Source organism: Theobroma cacao, chromosome 6, assembly GCF_053813885.1.
Source record: "Theobroma cacao isolate CCN51 chromosome 6, ASM5381388v1, whole genome shotgun sequence".
NCBI lineage: Eukaryota > Viridiplantae > Streptophyta > Magnoliopsida > Malvales > Malvaceae > Theobroma > Theobroma cacao.
This window is the reverse complement of record NC_142644.1, coordinates 22554653-22574351: the sequence shown is the minus strand read 5'-3', so window position 1 is coordinate 22574351 and position 19699 is coordinate 22554653. Positions and strand designations below refer to the sequence as shown.

The 19699-nt window shown below is 34.8% G+C and overlaps 2 protein-coding genes across 2 annotated transcripts; one reads left to right on the top strand and one right to left on the bottom strand.

The window, feature by feature from the left end:
* Positions 1–9639: 9639 nt before the first annotated feature.
* Positions 9640–14958, top strand: GL2 (HD-ZIP IV family of homeobox-leucine zipper protein with lipid-binding START domain-containing protein). The gene is made up of 11 exons (XM_007024127.3): positions 9640–9825; positions 9979–10250; positions 10883–11000; positions 11181–11375; positions 11485–11862; positions 11991–12092; positions 13035–13244; positions 13400–13574; positions 13660–13931; positions 14025–14111; positions 14254–14958. The coding sequence occupies exons 1-11, from the start codon at positions 9757–9759 to the stop codon at positions 14635–14637; spliced, it is 2262 nt and encodes a 753-aa protein (XP_007024189.1). The 5' UTR covers positions 9640–9756; the 3' UTR covers positions 14638–14958.
* A 932-nt stretch (positions 14959–15890) lies between these two features.
* RPS17 (ribosomal protein S17) lies at positions 15891–16580 on the bottom strand. Its single transcript, XM_007024126.3, has one exon. It carries the CDS (start codon positions 16486–16488, stop codon positions 16030–16032), a length of 459 nt encoding a protein of 152 aa, XP_007024188.3. The 5' UTR covers positions 16489–16580; the 3' UTR covers positions 15891–16029.
* Positions 16581–19699: the final 3119 nt, after the last annotated feature.

Here is a 19699-nt window from a genome sequence, read left to right as displayed (position 1 = left end):
TGGTGTTAGGCCCCTCGACAGCAAAAAGAAATTGAAAAGTTTATCAAGGCAAAAATGAGTATCTTTTGCTTGTATTTGGAAGGAAACAATTCTTGTTATGTGAAATAGGCAGCATTTGGTGTCATTGAAAGAAACTTCACCTGTTTGTGGAGATTGTGTGGAAAGCTTGTTTGTAGAATAATGAGTTCCATTGATTTCACCACAAACTACAATTAGGAGCAAAATAGACCCAAATTAGGCTTACAATGTTACTTCATCGTGCTTGTGATGTCAGTGTTTTGTTAGTTTCTACTTCTTTATATTCTAGAATCCCCAGATTATTACCTTTATAGTTTAGCAAGCAAAATTTTGCCTCTTTTGTGGTTCAAGTTAAAACTTTTACTTTGCATGCTGAATATCACAAAGTGCTGAATGTAATTAGGAACAGGTCACATAGTCTTGTTCTGGTCATTTGAGTATAATGCTTTTCGTACTGCAATATAATGGCAATAAGAATGATTGCTTATTAAATAATTGATATATCGTGCTGAAATGCTGTTTCCCTATCTTGAAACAGTATTTGAAGTCTTCATGATATTAAAAATTAGGGTATGTAGATATTAGATTTTGGTTAATACTATTACTTTAAAGAATTATGTTACAACATAATGTTGTACACAAAAAGACCAGAATAAGTGAAGTGCTACTTCACGCAGAATAATTAGAACAAGTGAAGAGCTACTTCACGCAGAACAAGTGAAGCGCTACTTCACGTAGAATAAGTGAAGTACTACTTAAAGCAAAATAATTAGAAAAAGTAAAGTATTACTCCATATGGAACAACTAATACAAGTAGAACAACCACTTTAAATAGAATAACCACTTCACTTGGATGACAGTGAAAGTAACTCAGAATAAGTGGCAGGGTTCATGGGTTACTTTCATCTTGGGATGTTTCAGAGAGTTTGGCTTGGTGGCTCAGATATGGAGGTAGTTAAGAGGTGTTCCTCTTAACCCTTTCCTGAAGTACAAGTGTTTCACCCTCTTATCTTGTTCTCGTATACTTATTCATGTACAGCTTATTCTCTTGTACCTATTCTCGTACAGCTTCTTCTCTTGTACCTATTCTTGTACACCTCTTTTCTATTACTTTTACTTGAGAACAAGTCTTACTACATCCAATTACAGTAACGATTACTTTCATTAATATTCTTCATAATAATGTCATTCATGAGGCGTATTAAAACCTATTTTTATGTAACTGTCACTTTTAGCACTATATATAGAGCCTCACAATTCATTTGGGAGGACTCTTCTCTCCCCCTCCAAGCTAACACATTCTCAACTTGAGAGCTTCTCTCTCTAAATTCTCTCTCTAATTATCTTGTACTCTCTAAGTCTCTTTAAGTCTCTTCTTATTGTCTTCCACCTACCACAGCACTTAGTACTTCAGGAACTGCTTCAATCTTCCTCTCTGCCGCCTCTAGCACATCCTTTTACTTGTTTACAACGCTTCCTCTTCCTATCACAAGAACCCCCTTTACAGGGTAAAATACCCTTACCCTCTAAGTGTTGATCAAAATTACACAGAAATCTATTAGTTTTCAAAATAGACACTCCGCCCCAAGAGTGCAAACATTGTTAATAGAAATTGTGAAATGGCAAAAATACCCATTTCTTCTTTTATTAACTTAAAAAATTATTATTATATTTTTAAAAAAAAAAAAAAAAAAGAAGGCCAACTCCCTAAGCAAGGGGAGCATTGGCCGGTGCTCCCAAGGGAGGAGAGCACTAGATCAATGCTCCCTAGATGGGGAGCCTTTTTTTTTTAATTAATAAAAAATAATAAAATTATATAATAGTAATTATAAAAATTAATTAAGGGTAAAATTATCTTTTTACCTTTGCCACGTCGGTAACTTGACAGAAACATTAACGATTGACTAACAGTTGGATCTACGTGTCCAATCGAAAATATTTTTTTGGGGTAGAGTGTTCATTTTGAAAACGAATGGACTTTTGTGTAATTTTGATCAAAACTTAGGATGATAAGGGTATTTTACCCTAAAAATTAACTTCTAGGCACATTTAAATAAGAAATATGGTAGTTATGCTTCTGCACGTTCCTCTGCTAGTTATACTTTTGCAGGCTATGTTTTACTCTTCTGCTCCTGTTTTAACAAAGTGAAAAATAAAATTTAGGTAAATCTGAACGTGTGGTCATTTTCTCTATGCTCTGCAACTTAATTATTTCATTGTTTTCGCTGAATGTTTGGTAATCCAGTGGAGATTGGGATCTATTTAACTCTAAAACTTTGTTGCTAGAGCTGAAAATTTGTGCACCATCATTTTGTCTAAAGAATATTTGCAAGTAAGAATTAATTCAAACCTGTAGGTGAATAAACATTTCATGAGAACATGCTGTGCTTTGTCTTACATGCATCCATGCTGCTTGGTAAAATTTCATGATGAGCATGCTGTGCTTTGTTTCTGAGGGGTTTATCCTGTCTCACTGTTTTGTTTGTATGTTATATGTTTTATTTGATGTAGCCTAACAATTATGATATGGGCATTTTGATGAGCAATTGACAATTCTGTATGTCAATGTCATGGACTTTGATGCCTCCAGGAACTTCCAAAATACACTTATTGCATACAATTAATATGCTTTGCTACTTTTGTCAGACAGAGTAGAAACATATTCCTGCATATCAACTATGGGCTGAAATTAATTTGCACGAAATTTGCCACTGCTGGGCTGCATGTCACACGTGCCAGGCAAAAATCAAACTGGTGCCCGTACACAGTGAAAGCTGTGCCATTGGTTGTCGGTAGCATGGATGTCCAATCCTGTAAACTCTGGGTTCCTTCCTTACAGTTTTGCATTCCAACACTTGCATAGCTCTTGTCTTGGCAAGCACCGAAAGCACTTATAATTCTAGTTTTGCATTTGCAGTTCTTGGTAACATTTTCCTCATCTTCTCTGCTGTGTACTCTTCGCTTGCAATTCACTCCTTTTGTTTTTGGCAGTTTTCCAGTGGGCTTTTCATGGATAAATTTAAGGCAATTTGCCACCAATGAAACCAAAAGTAAACCTGTATTTCTGATTGTTATAAAACATATATACGTGTGAAAATTCATTTGCCCTTGCTTATGGACTTGCCTCAAGTATGAATATTTAGACTATAGTGCATGAGGTGAGTTAGTTGTGGACTGGTAGTTCCTTTTCACTCTTTTTTTTGTGCCTTTAATTTGAACCGTCAAAATGTAAGTCACGGCCATTGTTCAAACAAAATGCAGCCATCTGACGAGGATGATTGAGAATTGTAGTTGATGAATCTTATTCTGTTGTTAGGATTTTCTAAACAATGAAACGTTTTCAGGTTTTGGCCTAACTTTAAGTTTAGACGGAATGCTAAGCTCTGGCTGCGCCTGATTTCATTGAACTGGGAAAAGTCCTAATATGAATATTTTTGTTTCACTGTTTCTCTTCTTTCATTTGGTAAACAAATATTGTAGTTGAAATCATAAAAAAAATTCAAATATATTTGCTTGGATTACATGGACGAAGAGATCAAAATTGGAATAGTGACCATACTTTTTTCTGATGAATTGCATAATAAGACCTTAGACCCATATGTATGACAGATTGGAAGATATGAAAATTTCTAATGAAAAATGATAATGAAATCCTTAATTGATTGCATTTCAAGATGATTTAATCTATTTAATTGATATCAGCATATAAATTGGGGGAGAAACCAGTTAAGCTGCCATTAGTTAGCTGCCAGGGATGAGCTTTAAAAGCATGTGAAGGGATAGGTTTGAAATAGCTCATTTAATTAGTTGCAGTTTGTTTGTTGTGTAAATGAATTGATATATCCCGGAGCCTTGTGCATAAATTTCAGTGTATGTCACATTTTCTATCTCAACTAACTCCTAGTGCATGCATGCTCCACAGATATAGTTAGTTCAATTACTAAGAAGGGACAAATGAGGTGGAGATTCCCTTTCCCCTAGGAAGCTTATATGACCTCAATGGGCATTCATGAATGAATGACATAAAACTTCAGGCATCAAAATTTCTTTTGTTTGAAACCCACTCCGTGAAATTTTCTTAGCAATTATATTCCATAGTATTTATTAGTTCAAATATTGCATGGCACTCTTTTGGTGGTAGGCTTTCACCTGACTTACAGAACCACCATTTCATCTACTCTTCAACAACTAACGGTCACTAGAAGTTGGATAGGCAGTTAGAAGCGTTTGTATAATACCATGATCTTACAAAAATCATGCGAGTTGTATTTAAACAGATCATTATGGCATCATAATTTGACTCAATTCTCTATGTGACATCCTCCTATTGATGGTTTTCTCACATGCCTATGGGACCTCTGGTTTTGCATCATGCTTGATCCATCCAGATGGCGTGACGTATTAGGATTTGTGGTTAACTTGATGACTGGAAATTTGTAATTTAATAGGATCCAATCAGTCTTAGCCTATGCAAATTACTATATTGGAAGGTGTTCATTTATTTTGTGCTTTTTTGCAAGAGTTCTCGTTTGTTGTATGACAATCTTAAAGACCCAAGAACACCTGGGAAGAAGGAATTGAATGCTCACAACTGTCCTTGTTTCAGCTGATTAACCGAAGGCATTGTGCCTGTCATCTCACATCTGATATCAATCTGTATGTTGCTGTGACTGTCATTGTAACTTTGCAAATCTGTTGTCAATATTTACATCCTTGTAAATAGAGTTGAAAATAAATATTAGGAAGAAAGGACACAATGAGAAGTATAATATATAACTCTGATCTGTGAGAATAAATCCCTAAAGTTAAATGAAATCATAAATAGGAAGAGCATTGGAGCAATACTCTGAAGTAGTTATCTGCTATATTGGATGGGGATAACAGTAATTGCTGAACTATTTGGTCCATATACTTTGATATTTGATTGTTTAATCCGTCCTTTAATGATGTTTCTTTTGCATGATTTAGTCAATTTTTCATGGGTACCAATTTCACTTTGTCAGCTTTTTATGAATACCATTTTTATTTAAAGTAGCTGATAATATAATGAGTATTTCTTCTACCTTCCCCTTTTCTTTTAAAATTTGAGGACTCTGCCCCTTTCTTGGGTAGCCTTTTCAATAATCTCATGATTCTATTACATCTTTCCTGGCTTAAATTTATTGAAATTATCACACCCTTTCCCAACTTTTTCCTCCCTTGAATTTCATTTTGTTATCTCAGGGCGCCAATACTTGCATCATAAGAAATCCATGCAAGACTTTAAAATTAAGAAAGCAAAGATACTTGTTGGTTCTTGCTTGCAAGGTATCTTGGTTTTCTCCTTTTGCTTTCCCTAATTGATGATGAAGAAAAGATGTTAGCAATGTGTGATAAAAAGATGGATAAAGTAGAGAGAGAGAGAGAGAGAGACCCAAAAGAAACCTCAAATCAATTAATACTGTACTCGACAATTTCCTATTGTTTGTTTGTTTGTTTTTATTTTATTGGGAACCATGTGATTGCCTTATATTTCTACCAGTCCTAACTACCAAAGCAGATAAAATGAACAAAAAAAAAAAAAAAAGTTGGTATATGTCTAAGTTGAATTGCAGATGAGCTTAATCATAACCCATATGGCACCAAAACTTTAATTATGGATGCTGATGGCTCATAATAGCACCCATTCATTTATATTTTTCTTTGAACATCAACTTAAATTAAGTTTCTATTACACACATAAGCAATTGAAAACGTCAAATGTTTAGCAAATGAAATGAAAGACAAATAAGAATTGAAGCACAATTCGGATTACATGCCTGGTTGGTTTTGTCTGTTAAACTTTTCAATCTGTATATCTCTACTAGACCTCCAAAGCAAAGAACTTTTGCTAGTTCAATCCAGAAAATTAGCTTTCCCAAAAGCTTCATGGCACCCTTAGCTAAACCCCATCTTTGCCCCTTTTTAAGGGTCCCATGTTCTTATAGATTCTCTTACGAATAATAGCATGTTGACATGGGCATGGGTTTTTTGAGGTGAAGGAAAATTCCTCTTTATTCCCGTCTCTACCTTCTGGTAGGTGTTTTCAGTGAGAAACAAAGACAAGAAAAGCTTTTGAAAGTTTTTTAGAAAAAAAAAAAAAAGCTGAAGAAAAAGAAGATTGCTTTCATTTTTTCGCTTCTCAATGTAGTAGAAAAACCCACTCGAAAACTCCAAAGAAGATTGATTTTAAAGAGGGAAAATTTGGGAAAGTATTAACCAAATTTCTTGTCCTGTTGTATCCATTAGGATTTTGTGAAAGGAAAGGATTCATGCATACCTAGTATTATTTCTCTGTCCCCTTAAACTTTTTCACAACTAGTGAAACCGAAAGTGGATTGATTTGTCCAATAAGAATTCAGTTTGATGCTAAAAATTGTCGTTAGAGGGATATGTCACTTTCCTTGGTAGCCAAAATTTTTTTTTTTATAAAAAAAATAATTAGAAAATAGGAATCAATTGGCTAAAACTATTTAACAACTTAATTAGTAATCTTTGACTTTTACACTTAAAATATTGTCTCATTCAAGTGTAAAATTTTAGATTGAAAAGATTTGATTATTTATTTATTTTTCATTTTCTAACTATATAGAAAATGTAATGGAATTTATTAAACAAACATTGTATCTCTTAAATTCTTCATATTTATGTGTGCCCAAGTATCATTGCATCATGCTTAATTTTGTACCATCTTTTTGTGCCACTATGTATCACTCAAATCTAATTAAGAATATCTATGGATATTTGTGAAGAGCCTCAAATAAATAGTACCAGGATTTAATTAGTTATCATGATCATTCCAAAATAAATAGGGGTTTTCTTTTTTAATCGAAAATAAAATTTTAATAAGTAGAGAAATTTGTTGATGATTGAGAAGTGTCTTTGCCTTTGTTTTGATATTTGATGGTAGCTGTTGTGGAAAATGATATTAGTACCCCAAAGTCTAAAGATTACAGGATTAAGAATTGACTTAAACCAAAGTTTGAAACTTTGGGAGGATTTTCTTTAAAAAAATTGAAAAGCTTGGAGCCAAATTCATTAATTGCATTCACTTCTTTCAACCCTTTAAATGATATAAAGACACAAACAAATATAATAATAATTATTATAATAATATAAATAATAAAAGAGCAAGAGACAAACTCGCTCATATTTTTGTGGCTTCATAATCAAGGACTGTACGGTTTGACCTTTACTCAAGGTAAGCCGCTTCTTCTCCCAACATAGCTCACCAGCTAAGCTACTCTTTTTTTTTGTTAAGAAATATCTTAAGATCATTGATTAAGTGTTATTTGTAATAATTTTTTTGTATTAAATATAATAATTTACAGTTAGTACGATAAATTAATTTCAAAATTAATACTTGAGGTAAAGGGAGAACTTTTATATAATTGAGTTTGTTATTATCATAGTTGTTAAATCGAGATAGTATCGTGTATTGAAATTTTATTTTTTAGTATTGAGTATCGATTATTATATCGTATCGTAAGATATAATAAAAAGTTTTAAAATTAATTATAAATTCGATTCATAAATGAAAAATAAAAAAAATTAAAAAATATTATATTTTTTAATAGAATTGAAGATTAAAGGATGTAAATTGAAAAGATATTTTTTTTTAATTTAAACTTTTAACATATTCCTTAATAATATAGATTTTTAAATAAAATATATATTTTTATATTAATTTATTAATTTAAAAATAAAAAACATTTATGATGTTAAAATTAAAAGAGAATTTGATTTTTTTTATTATTATTTTTTGTTTAAAATATAAAGATTGAAACTCATAAAATATAATTTTTCATATTTTAACTCAAAAAGAAAACTGAAAAAAATTTTAATAATTAATTAGAATTAATCTTATAAAAAAATATATCGAATGTATCGTATAATACATCTTGTATCGTAAGATATGTGTCACGTATCGTATGATATGTTTTTTATATTTAATCAAATACGATACAATTATAAATACATATCATTTTCTACTAATATCGTAACGTATTGTAAGATATATATTATGTATCATATGATAATGATAACTATAATTATTACCAAATTTTAAATGTGAGAGGTAGATGGAAAAACATATGTAAAATAGATTATTACATAAATATGTGATGGACTTTTTCAAATTTTTTTACATTAATAGTAGCATGAGTTTTTCTAGAGAACATTGACAGTACCCATCTTTCAAATTTGATTTATTAATTGATGGGAAAAAACTTTTTTAAAAAAATGTGGTACTATTGGATTTAAGTAATACTTAATAGTATGAAGCTAATCTGTTGATTTGTTCATTGTCCTCCAAAAAAGAAAAAGCATTTGGGACCATTAGGTAGGAATAAGAAGAGTAGTTTTGATAAATCTCCGGAGCCCGAAGAATGGGTGAAAGCCGCCGCCTCTTAGGTTTGGATTACTAGGTTTACATCTGTCATTAAAATAAAGATTACATAGATTAGTACGTGATCATTTCAAAGCAAAATTATCTTTGGTGTGGCTGCTACTTGGCTATGAGCAGCGGTGAAATACTTTTGTTTATTCTATTGGTTTGTTCACCTGTACAATTTGTCAACTGCCATTGATTACTGGTAGTAGCATATATATATCCTACTTTAATTTGATCTTCACCAAAATTTGATTAGATTATTTCTTTTAAGTTTGTAATTATTCTTGCTATATATATATATATATATGTTACTCTATGCTTTTTCCTTGATTAAAAAGACACAGCTAGCTTCTGCCTTATTAAACCCCCCCCAAAATAAAAAGATAGAATAACTTATTCTAGGAGAAAAATTAATTATTTAAAGGGAAAAATACTGGCCTTAACCTTGAGGTTTAATTCCATAAGATCATTCAAAATTCAAATATACCTAGGATTATGCAAACAGGAAAATAGATTCCAAGCAGTTTTGTGGCTACCAATCAAACAATACTGTGAAGCAAGCGACTAATCCAATACATGTTCAACGTCAAGTCAGCAAAAGTGATTCTCTATCTGTAGCGCTGGAAGGAACTTTTGTTGAATCTCTGGGATATATTTTTCGTATATAGGTTTAGTCCAGATAAGTAGACTAGATAAGGTTATGTTTGAGAAAAATATAACATTTGATTTTTGCAAATCATAAAACGCAGTCTCTAATTAAATCATCAAATTAACACACTTCAATATTTCTATAATTCCATAGCAATATGATTGTCAGGCAAATTGATATATACAGTAGCAACGATGCGAATGGACAAATTGATCCCTTGTTACGTTTTGAATGTTAGAGCCAAACACTCCTTTGCAAAAGTACTATACGATGAAATAAATGAGCCAATGGTTTGAGCCAGCTGCTAGCTCAAGCCAGAAATATATAAATATATAAATATATATATATTATATAAACTGAAAATACCGTTGGAGAGCCCGAATCAACCGCTTAAAGTTAGTTGGGTCTTCACATTTTCCACTTAGAATATCTAACAGTCAACTCCTACCGGCCTTTTTCTTCCCTCCCCTTCTCACTAAACCCTAAGACTGAATACGATTTTTTTTATTTTCAATTTTTTCCTCAAAACAAAATAGAAAAGCAACGCTCTTTAGGTTGAGTTCATTTTTGTTTTATATCCTTAAATCAATAAGACCCCACATCAATTCCTCTCTCTGCCCACCTCCGTTGCTACCCCTTAAAACAACCATTTCCTCACCCAAGCGAATCCCATTGTGCCATGGGCGTCGACATGTCTAACCCACCCACCAAAGACTTCTTTGCTTCTCCCGCTCTCTCCCTCAGCCTTGTAAGTTTTAACTCCATTTTTCCATGTCTATTCGCAATATATATATATATATATATATGTACATGTTCATTAATTCTATTCTTTTGTCCTTCCTATGGTTTTGGTTTCTATCTCTCCCTTCCCGCTTATTTCTACGTGTTTTATTATTGAAAGGCCGGGATATTCCGCGATGCCGGTGCCGCGGCGGCTGCAGCTGCTGCGAATATGGAGGTGGAGGAAGGAGATGAAGGAAGTGGAGGAGGAGGATCAGGTAAAAGAGAAGAGACCGTTGAGATTAGCAGTGAGAACTCGGGTCCTGCAAGATCAAGATCAGAAGATGACTTATTAGAGCACGACGATGAAGAAGACGATGGGGACAAAAGCAAAAAGAAGAAGAGGAAGAAGTATCATCGTCACACCGCAGAGCAAATCAGAGAAATGGAAGCGTAAGTACTCTTCCATTTTCTCACCCTCTTTTCTTAATTCTCATATTACATACATACATACATACATACATACATACATACATACATACATATAAATAAATAAAAGGTTTATGTTAAGAAACTAATAAGTTAATCTAGGAATTAATTCAGATTCACCCACTATTTTATGCTAATGGAAATCTCATTTGCGATTTGAAAAGTTAGTTCTTTAATGAAACTGGTTATGTCAATTAATTATGAGTTGCATGCCAACCTCTCTCGTATATACATACATACATTACTTAGCATACGTACGATGTAGCTGGAAAGATTTTTAATAAAAAGTTAGTGACATGCTTACAGAAGAAACAAGATTATAAAGTTAAAGATGACTCAAAATTTTATGCTGACTTTAGTGACCTTTTTCTACCTTTGTTTTTACATGAAGATTGATATCCACGCCGGGGAGAGAATATATAAATCATCTGTACCAGAAGCTTTCTTTTCTTTTCTTTTCTTTTTTTCCATGGATGAAGTGATTTCTCTTGTTCTCTAATTGCTTGACATTATCCTAATACGATCAGATGAGATTTGGCCTCTTTTGTGTCTCTAACAAGGACTGTTTTTTCTCTTTTGCATGAATATGTTTCCAGTCTGTTTAAGGAATCACCCCATCCAGATGAGAAGCAAAGGCAGCAACTGAGCAAACAACTAGGCCTTGCTCCAAGGCAAGTCAAGTTCTGGTTTCAAAATCGTCGAACACAAATCAAGGTAATCCCTATTATTCTGTTTTAAACTTTTCCTTTCATCTATTTCAGTTTGTAATGTTGATTAACTTCTTTTAAAAAAAACTTTGGTTAAATCGGATTATGTCTCAACAAATGAACTAATTACTCATGTTGCACTTTGTATATCATCTTTGCTAGTGTTAATGGAGTAGACAATTTGCAGGCTATACAAGAGCGCCATGAAAATTCTTTGTTGAAACATGAGCTGGACAAACTCCGGGACGATAACAAAGCCATGAGGGAGACTATAAACAAAGCTTGTTGCCCCAACTGTGGCATGGCTACCACTAGCAAAGATGGCTCCGTGACAACTGAAGAACAACAACTACGTATCGAGAATGCCAAACTCAAAGCCGAGGTGTCGAGAAGTGATTGATTGATAGAAGCATTTTTGTTTCCCTTAAAATCCTGTATTTAATGTGCATATTACAATAAGCTGACAAGATTTTCTTTTCAAAACATTTCAGGTAGAAAAACTGAGAGCAGCTATTGGAAAATACGCTCCAGGGGCAGCATCGACTAGTTCATGCTCGGCTGGAAATGACCAAGAAAACAGGAGCTCATTGGATTTTTACACTGGAATATTTGGGCTTGAGAAGTCAAGAATTATGGAGATTGTTAACCAAGCAACGGAAGAGTTGAAGAAGATGGCTACGGCTAGTGAACCGCTGTGGGTTCGAAGCGTTGAGACTGGTCGCGAGATACTTAACTATGATGAGTATGTCAAAGAATTCTCTGTCGAAAATTCAAGCAATGGGAGGCCGAAAAGGTCCATTGAGGCCTCTAGAGAGACCGGGGTTGTTTTTGTTGATCTCCCAAGGCTAGTTCAAAGCTTCATGGATGTGGTAAGAATATGGCATAGTCTATATACTGTTAATGGATACTAGGTCGCTTTAACTAATTTATAGAACCTTCCTTGACATATTTTCTTAATTTAAAGAATCAAAACTAATGCCTTACGGTTTTTCCGTAGAATCAATGGAAGGAAATGTTCCCATGCTTAGTCTCAAAGGTGGCTACTGTTGATGTGATTTGCAACGGTGAAGCTCCGAACAGAAATGGTGCTGTACAATTGGTACGTTGCCCTTCACGTACTAATTCTCTTGGTTTCAGCATATTGAGGACTAGCTGTTATTTAGCATGGACATTGGTTAGTTCAATGAATCCTTTAATCTCACATGCAGGCAAAATAAAGACAAAAACAAAAAGAGCTATTATCTCAAATAATATAATAATATAAAATGGGTTAATCCAACAAATCATGCTCTTAATTAGCTTATAGTTTAGCAATAGGCTAAAATTGACAAAAGCACCTCTCCATGTTATTATTATTATGATGTACATGGTTCAAAAATAGTTTTAAATTCCAACCAAACAAAATGTTAGGTATTACGTTGACTATCAAACCTTAATCGAAAAGCCATGCTCTCTATGCACCTTTAATCAGCTTCAATTATCAGAATCAATGTTTAAATGTTGCTTGTACACTGGAGTAAGACATGAAATTCAACGTTAAGATAGAGTGAAGCTTAGTCAAAATGCTGCACAGCTGTGAACTTTTAAGAATTGATTGCTAATTTGCCATAGAATGAAGTGCTTGATTATTTCCTACGAGTATTAATTAGATTGTTGGGGAACAGCCAATAATCTGCAAAGCAACTTCCCACGTTTTTAACTTACTTTATTGAGAAAGGGGTGATTTTCGACGCTAGCTATCTGCTTGTACGTTTTTCTTTCTTTCTTTTTAGCCAAGTGGTCCACGTGAAAAGCCCGAACCTTTTCCTTTTTTGGCGCTAACCCAAAAAAAAATCAACTAATCTACAATCCCGAACTCAGTGGAAGATCAAATTCTTTAGGCTTCACCGACCCTTCCATAATTTCTTGGGAAAATGGCTCCAAATTGAGATACCCAACATATCTTATTATAGGGCATTTATTTTTGTAATCAAACTGTCCAAATTGAAAGACAAATTACTAGCAATGCAATGTCACATTATATTAATGGCCATGGTTGCAGATGTTTGCGGAGCTGCAAATGCTCACACCCTTGGTGCCTACCAGAGAAGTATATTTTGTCCGGTATTGCAAGCAATTGAGTGCTGAACAATGGGCAATTGTCGACGTTTCTATTGACAAAGTTGAGGAAAACATTGATGCATCCTTAGTAAAATGCAGAAAACGTCCATCAGGTTGCATCATCGAGGATAAATCCAATGGCCATTGCAAGGTACATATACATGTAATATATGCACGTAGGCTCTGTTGTAGAAAATTGGTGGTGTGCCAAAAGAGTCGATAGTTTCTTTCCTGCTTAATGCAAAAAATGAGTAGATAATTCGTTTTGATAACAAGCTTATTAGGATCATTTCAACAATTTTTCAGGTTACCTGGGTGGAACACCTTGAGTGCCAGAAAAGCACCGTTCACACCATGTACCGTACCGTCGTTAGCAGTGGTCTGGCCTTCGGTGCAAGGCATTGGATGGCAACATTGCAACTTCAGTGTGAACGGCTTGTTTTCTTCATGGCGACCAATGTTCCAACTAAGGATTCAACTGGTAAGTTTAAATTTAATTCATTGTATTATTTGAGTTAACAATTTTTTTGTTCAGCAAAGAAACTTTTCGACTAATGCCTATCTAGGTGTTGCAACATTGGCTGGGAGGAAGAGCATTTTGAAGTTGGCCCAACGAATGACATGGAGCTTTTGTCATGCAATTGGAGCATCAAGCTATAACACTTGGAACAAAGTCCCTAGTAAAACGGGGGAAGACATTAGGGTTTCTTCCAGGAAAAACTTAAATGACCCTGGCGAACCTCTTGGGGTGATTGTCTGCGCAGTTTCTTCCGTTTGGTTGCCTGTCTCTCCTAATGCCCTATTTGATTTCTTGAGAGATGAAGCTCATCGCAATGAGGTAGTATACAGTATAACTTTGCCTTGATGCCATACAACTAGAATAAGTTGAACAAGAATAATCATTTAACCATCTTTCTTGTGTAAACTTTAGTGGGATATCATGTCAAATGGAGGTCCTGTACAGTCCATTGCAAACCTCGCCAAAGGGCAAGATCGCGGCAATGCAGTAACAATTCAAGTAAGTTCTCCATCTCCTAGCTGGCTATATTCCAGACTAAATTATGCCTTTTCTCTCTTTCGCCTGCAACCCAGGAGAACATAGAAGATATTTTTTCTGAATCATATCCACCATTCTAAGTTGCATCGTGTATTCCGTTCAGGCAATGAAGTCAAAAGAGAATAGCATGTGGGTGCTCCAAGACAGTTGCACAAATGCTTTTGAATCCATGGTGATCTTTGCTCCCGTGGACATAGCTGGTATGCAGTCAGTGATCACAGGATGTGACTCGAGCAACATGGCCATATTACCTTCAGGGTTCTCCATTCTTCCTGACGGGCTCGAATCAAGGCCTTTAGTGATCACTTCTAGGCAAGAGAAGAGCAATGATACCGAAGGAGGATCTTTGCTTACAATAGCTTTCCAAATCCTAACGAACAGTTCCCCGACTGCCAAACTAACCATGGAATCTGTGGAATCTGTCAACACACTAATATCTTGCACATTGCGAAACATTAAGACGAGCTTGCAGTGCGAAGATGGTTGACCGCAATAGTCTTCTTGATTAGGTAGATATTAATTGTAAAACACTCAATAGGGTTTTTCTTTTATTTTTTTCCTTTTCTCTTCCTTTTACCCCCACAACTAACAGGTTTAAGAAAATGACCTATTTTTGCTATGTGGGCTTTGTTTCTATTCCTCCTTTGGTTAGCACATGGTTTGGACTTCTGGCATATTTTTACAGGGCAAGCTGGATGGAGAGAGTTGGACTTCAAAATCCTTTTAGATCTAGGAGAGTGAAATATTCTCTTGTATAGAATTACTATTCATTAATGCAATATTGTGGTTATCTTGATTGCTTTACCAACTTATGCAGCCTGGAATTGTTTACAGCCCAAAAGTTAGAAACTCATAGAAGCAATACGAGGATTCCTCAGGCAACATATATCCCTGAAATCTGTTGAAATATCCACTGTTTTTTTTAAGGGATTAAGGGGTTTTATAGTGCTAAAATTATCCAACCAATAAAGGCTTCAGAGATGTCATTGCATGCCAAGACGCTGCGGCAGTAATGCAAATCTTAATTACTAATTACTATGAATCAATGTCAACGAAAAAAAATTATGAACTATGAGGCCCCTCATGCCGCATCATGGAGATACACTTTGGGACTCAACTTCTGTGGTAAATCATTACCAAGTGAAGCATTTTCTCTCTTCAGAAATCACTACGATGTTACTGTTGCCATACTGTTGTTATCAAACACAACATTAACATTTTTGGTAAATCATTACCAAGTCAAGCATTTTCTCTCTTCAGAAATCACTACGATGTTACTGTTGCATACTGTTGTTATCAAACATAACAGACACAGACTGTTAACTATACCCTCCCTTTTTAACAATTTGTCAAACATCTTTGCATTGCAGCTTAGGTCGAGGACCCAAATTCTCAGACCAACACGAGAACAGAACAATTGCGTTGCAGCCTAGCGTCATAATCATTTCAATCCATTAAGTACATGTATCTAAATTCTACCGTAATCCATTCCTATGAGAAGCACACACCAAAGTACTACCACATAATTATGTTCAACTTTTCAATTTCACCATTTTCCTAACTTACAATTCTACTTCACAGAACTCAATCCCGATTGTCCCCAGTATTTTCTTGCCTAAATCTATTCCCTCTGCGGCCAAACTCAAATAGCTTCTCAATCCTGATTTTATCACTAGAACATCAACTTCTTCACTAATTAACAAAAAACCCATTAAAATTCGAGCAGAGAACACCAAGATCTTGACAACCCGATAAACAATCCATACTCATGAAAACAACGATTATTACACCAAGAAAAAAACAGTTTTCGAACACTAAAAATACTTGCAAAAGATTACAAATTTACCAAAATAAAAGGGCGCCACCCAAGGGCTTAACACTAAGCCTGCTGTTCTTGAGGCTGTTGAGACTCCAATGGAATCCCAAGCTCCCCTGTCTCCTTCTTCTCCTGCCTCCCATTCTTACTTGGTACAGGCACAGCAATGAAAGTCTTGGTCTTGCTAATAGGCCTGCTCTTTTCAAGCTGCACATAGTCACCAACTTTGAATTGGTTATCTGGGTCATGAGCCTGGAACTTCTTCTTCTTCCTGACACGCCTCTTGTACTTTGGATGCGGAGCTAAACGCACCACTTCCACGGACACTGTCTTGTCATTTGTAGCACAAACGACCTTGCCTTGCAGTGATTTCAGGGCCCTGATTGGAGGGAGAAAAGTTGGGGTTTTGAGGGGTTGGTGAGAGAGAGAAGAATTGGGTTTTGAGAGAAGAGAAAGGGATGTTGAGCCATGGAGAAATGGCGATGAAAGCTTGAGAGATTGGAGAGAGGAAGTTATGGACATTTCGGGATAGAGTTTGGGAGTTGGGAGAAGAAGGGGATAAGGGGGACTGGGAACTTCCTTTCTTTTTATCTGTTACGGATTGGGCATTGGGGGTTTGGTGTAGGAGAGCGGGAGCCCTCGATGTTTTCCTGTTTTTTTTTTTTTAATTTATTTTTTAAACCTTTTTCTAATTTTTCCCTTCTTTATTTGTTTAATATTATTATACAAATGTTTAAATAGAAAATCTTAAATTATATGTTGCAAGCTTTCTTTTTATATTTAAAAGTCTTATTCATATATCAATAATTAAATATTACTATATTAATTTAATAATGGAAATGTTGGTGTATCAATGAGTTGAAATTGACTGGGCTGGAGCTTAAGGTTAGACTTAATTAGGCTAAGCCCAACATCACCGTCAACAACTCTCTAAAGTACTATTACCACCTCAACCCACGGTCGGTTTTTTTAATTTTTTTTTTTTTTACACTTTTATGGATATCAAATCATAATAATGCTTTTAAAATTTTGTATTAGCTGTTAATTAAGTTAAGGATTAACAGACTAATTGAACTGTTAATCAAGTTTTTCTTCTTCTAGCTACTGTATATATACCGGAGTTGTCATCATTTTCCATTAATAACTACTAAATTATAATTTTATTTCAGTCTTGAATTGCTTACATATAATAATAGATCTTCTATTGCGAAAGAATAAAATTCAAAAAAAAAAAAGGCAGAAACCGAGGAAAGGATTGTTACTCGATGGATTGGGCATGGGAGCTGTCGTGCTATCGGCAAACTCAGTGCATCACATTGAGGTCAAAATTGATTTAACAAAGCGTCAAATAGAAAGTAAGAAGAGACAAATTAACACCTCTTTGCCTAACTCCAAGTCTTCCAATTTTCCATCACTTTGATCGCCAAAGACATCTAAAGGGTTCCGAGTCAGCCATTGCACTACTATTTGTCTGGAAACCATTCAAACTGAAAGAGTTTTACTTACAGCCAATCCTTTGATTGTTTGTTGTAATCAAGTACAGTACGTATTAGTAAAATTGGTACAAAATGTCCTGAAAAAAAAAAAGAAATATTTCATGTATCATACATGAAATTAACATGTTAATTGGCTAGAGTCAGAGTGGTCATTCTTTTTGTTCTCTATTGGCGTTTATGGTTGTTTAATTCTTTCAAACAATTAAAACATTTTGAAATTATATGTGTCAGAAAGCTACAGGAAGAAAGAAAGCAGTAGGCGGCTCATCCTTTTTGGGAATAAAAGTCATCTCAGGTATTTTCATTTTACAGAATACTTAAAGAAAAGTTGTTTATATACAGTGTTTTAAGAGTTAAAAACAGATAAAACAACTAATAATTACAATATTTAACTAATATAATAGAAATTTAAAACTAATGAAATAAAACACAGTGTTTCATTTTATTTCAAGTTCTTTATCTTGCTTTCTTCAAAATGGTGCGCACAGCTCTGTTCCTTTATTTCCAAACTTCCTGCTTCCTCCTTCTGCTTGAGTCTTCTTCACAGAACTCTTTACAATTGCTTCGAGCTTATTCAATGCTGTGTTGTCTAATACTCCCCCTCAAGATGATATGTGAATGTTGTGAACATTCATCTTGTTCAAAAGATTGTGAAATTGCCTTGGTTGTAAGGCTTTAGTGAATAGATCAGCTAGCTGCAAATCAGTTGAAATATATATTGGTTTGATTGTACCTTCAATCACTTTCTCCCTAATGAAGTGGCAATCCATCTCTATATGTTTGGTCCTCTCATGGAAGACTGGGTTCTTGCTTATGTGAATGGTTGACTGACTATCTGAATAGAGTACCACTGCAACTTTATGCTCAATTCCAAAGTCTGCTAAAAGATGTTTCAACCAGATAATTTCACAACTAGCTGATGCCATTGCTCTGTACTTAGCTTCTTCTGAGCTTCGAGACACCACTGATTGTTTCTTAAATTTCCATGTCACCAAAGAATTTCCAATGAACATATTGTATCTTGTGATTGACTTCCTAGAATTAGGACAACCCGCCCAATCACTGTCACAGTATCCCACAATCATTAAATTTGATTCTGACTTCATCAGGATACCTTGGCCAAGTGACCCCTTCAAATATTTTAGCACCCTGTGAGCTGCATTCATATGTTCAAGACTAGGCTTGTCCATAAACTGTGACAATACTTGAACTGCATATGCTATGTCTGGTCTGCTGAATGTGAGGTACAGTAATTTCTTAACTAATTGTCTGTAGTCTATTGAATTGATAAGCTTCTCTTCATCTTGAGCCTTGACTAACTTCTGATTATAGTCAATGGGAGTGGAGACTGGTTTTGCACCTAACAACCCATGTTCTTCTAAGAGATCCAAAGTGTATTTTCTTTGTGATATGGAGATACCTTTAGGAGATCTTGCTATTTCTAACCCGAGAAAATATTTGACTGTTCCTAAATCCTTGAGCTTAAAATGTGAACTTAGGAACAGTTTCATAGCATCTGCAGCTTGTTTTGAATAACTCCCTACTAGTATGTCATCTACATACAATAAGAGTGCAAAGAACTCACCATTGTTTGTCTTCATAGTAAACAGTGAGCGATCGGCATTGGACTGAATAAAACCATATTGTATAATTAAAGACGTGATTTTGGCATTCCACTCCCTAGATGCCTGCTTTAAGCCATATAGTGACTTATGAAGTTTGCAGACCAATTTCACATTCTCTGGATACTCCCCCTGGATCTCATATCCTGGTGGTATGTCCATGTACACCTCCTCCTTTAAATCTCCATTCAAGAATGCATTGTTCACATCCAACTGTGTTAGATGCCAATTAAAAGCTGTTGCTATGGCAAAGAATACTCTTACTGTTGTTTGCTTAGCTACAGGACTGAAAGTCTCCTTGTAGTCAAAACCTGCAATTTGGTTATACCCTTTTGCAACCAAGCGAGCTTTATATCTTTCAATTTGTCCATCTGCATTCAACTTCACTTTGTACACCCACTTGCACCCAATTACATGAGAATTTAGAGGTCTTGGTATTATGCTCCATGTTTCATTGTCTTGTAAAGCTTTCAATTCAGCACTCATGGCATCTCTCCAATGAGAATAACTAGCAGCTTGATGATAAGTGGAAGGTTCAAATGTGTATGACAGAGATGTAGTGAATGTTTTGTATGCAGGTGACAGGTTCTTTGTGGACAAGAATTTGGTGATTGG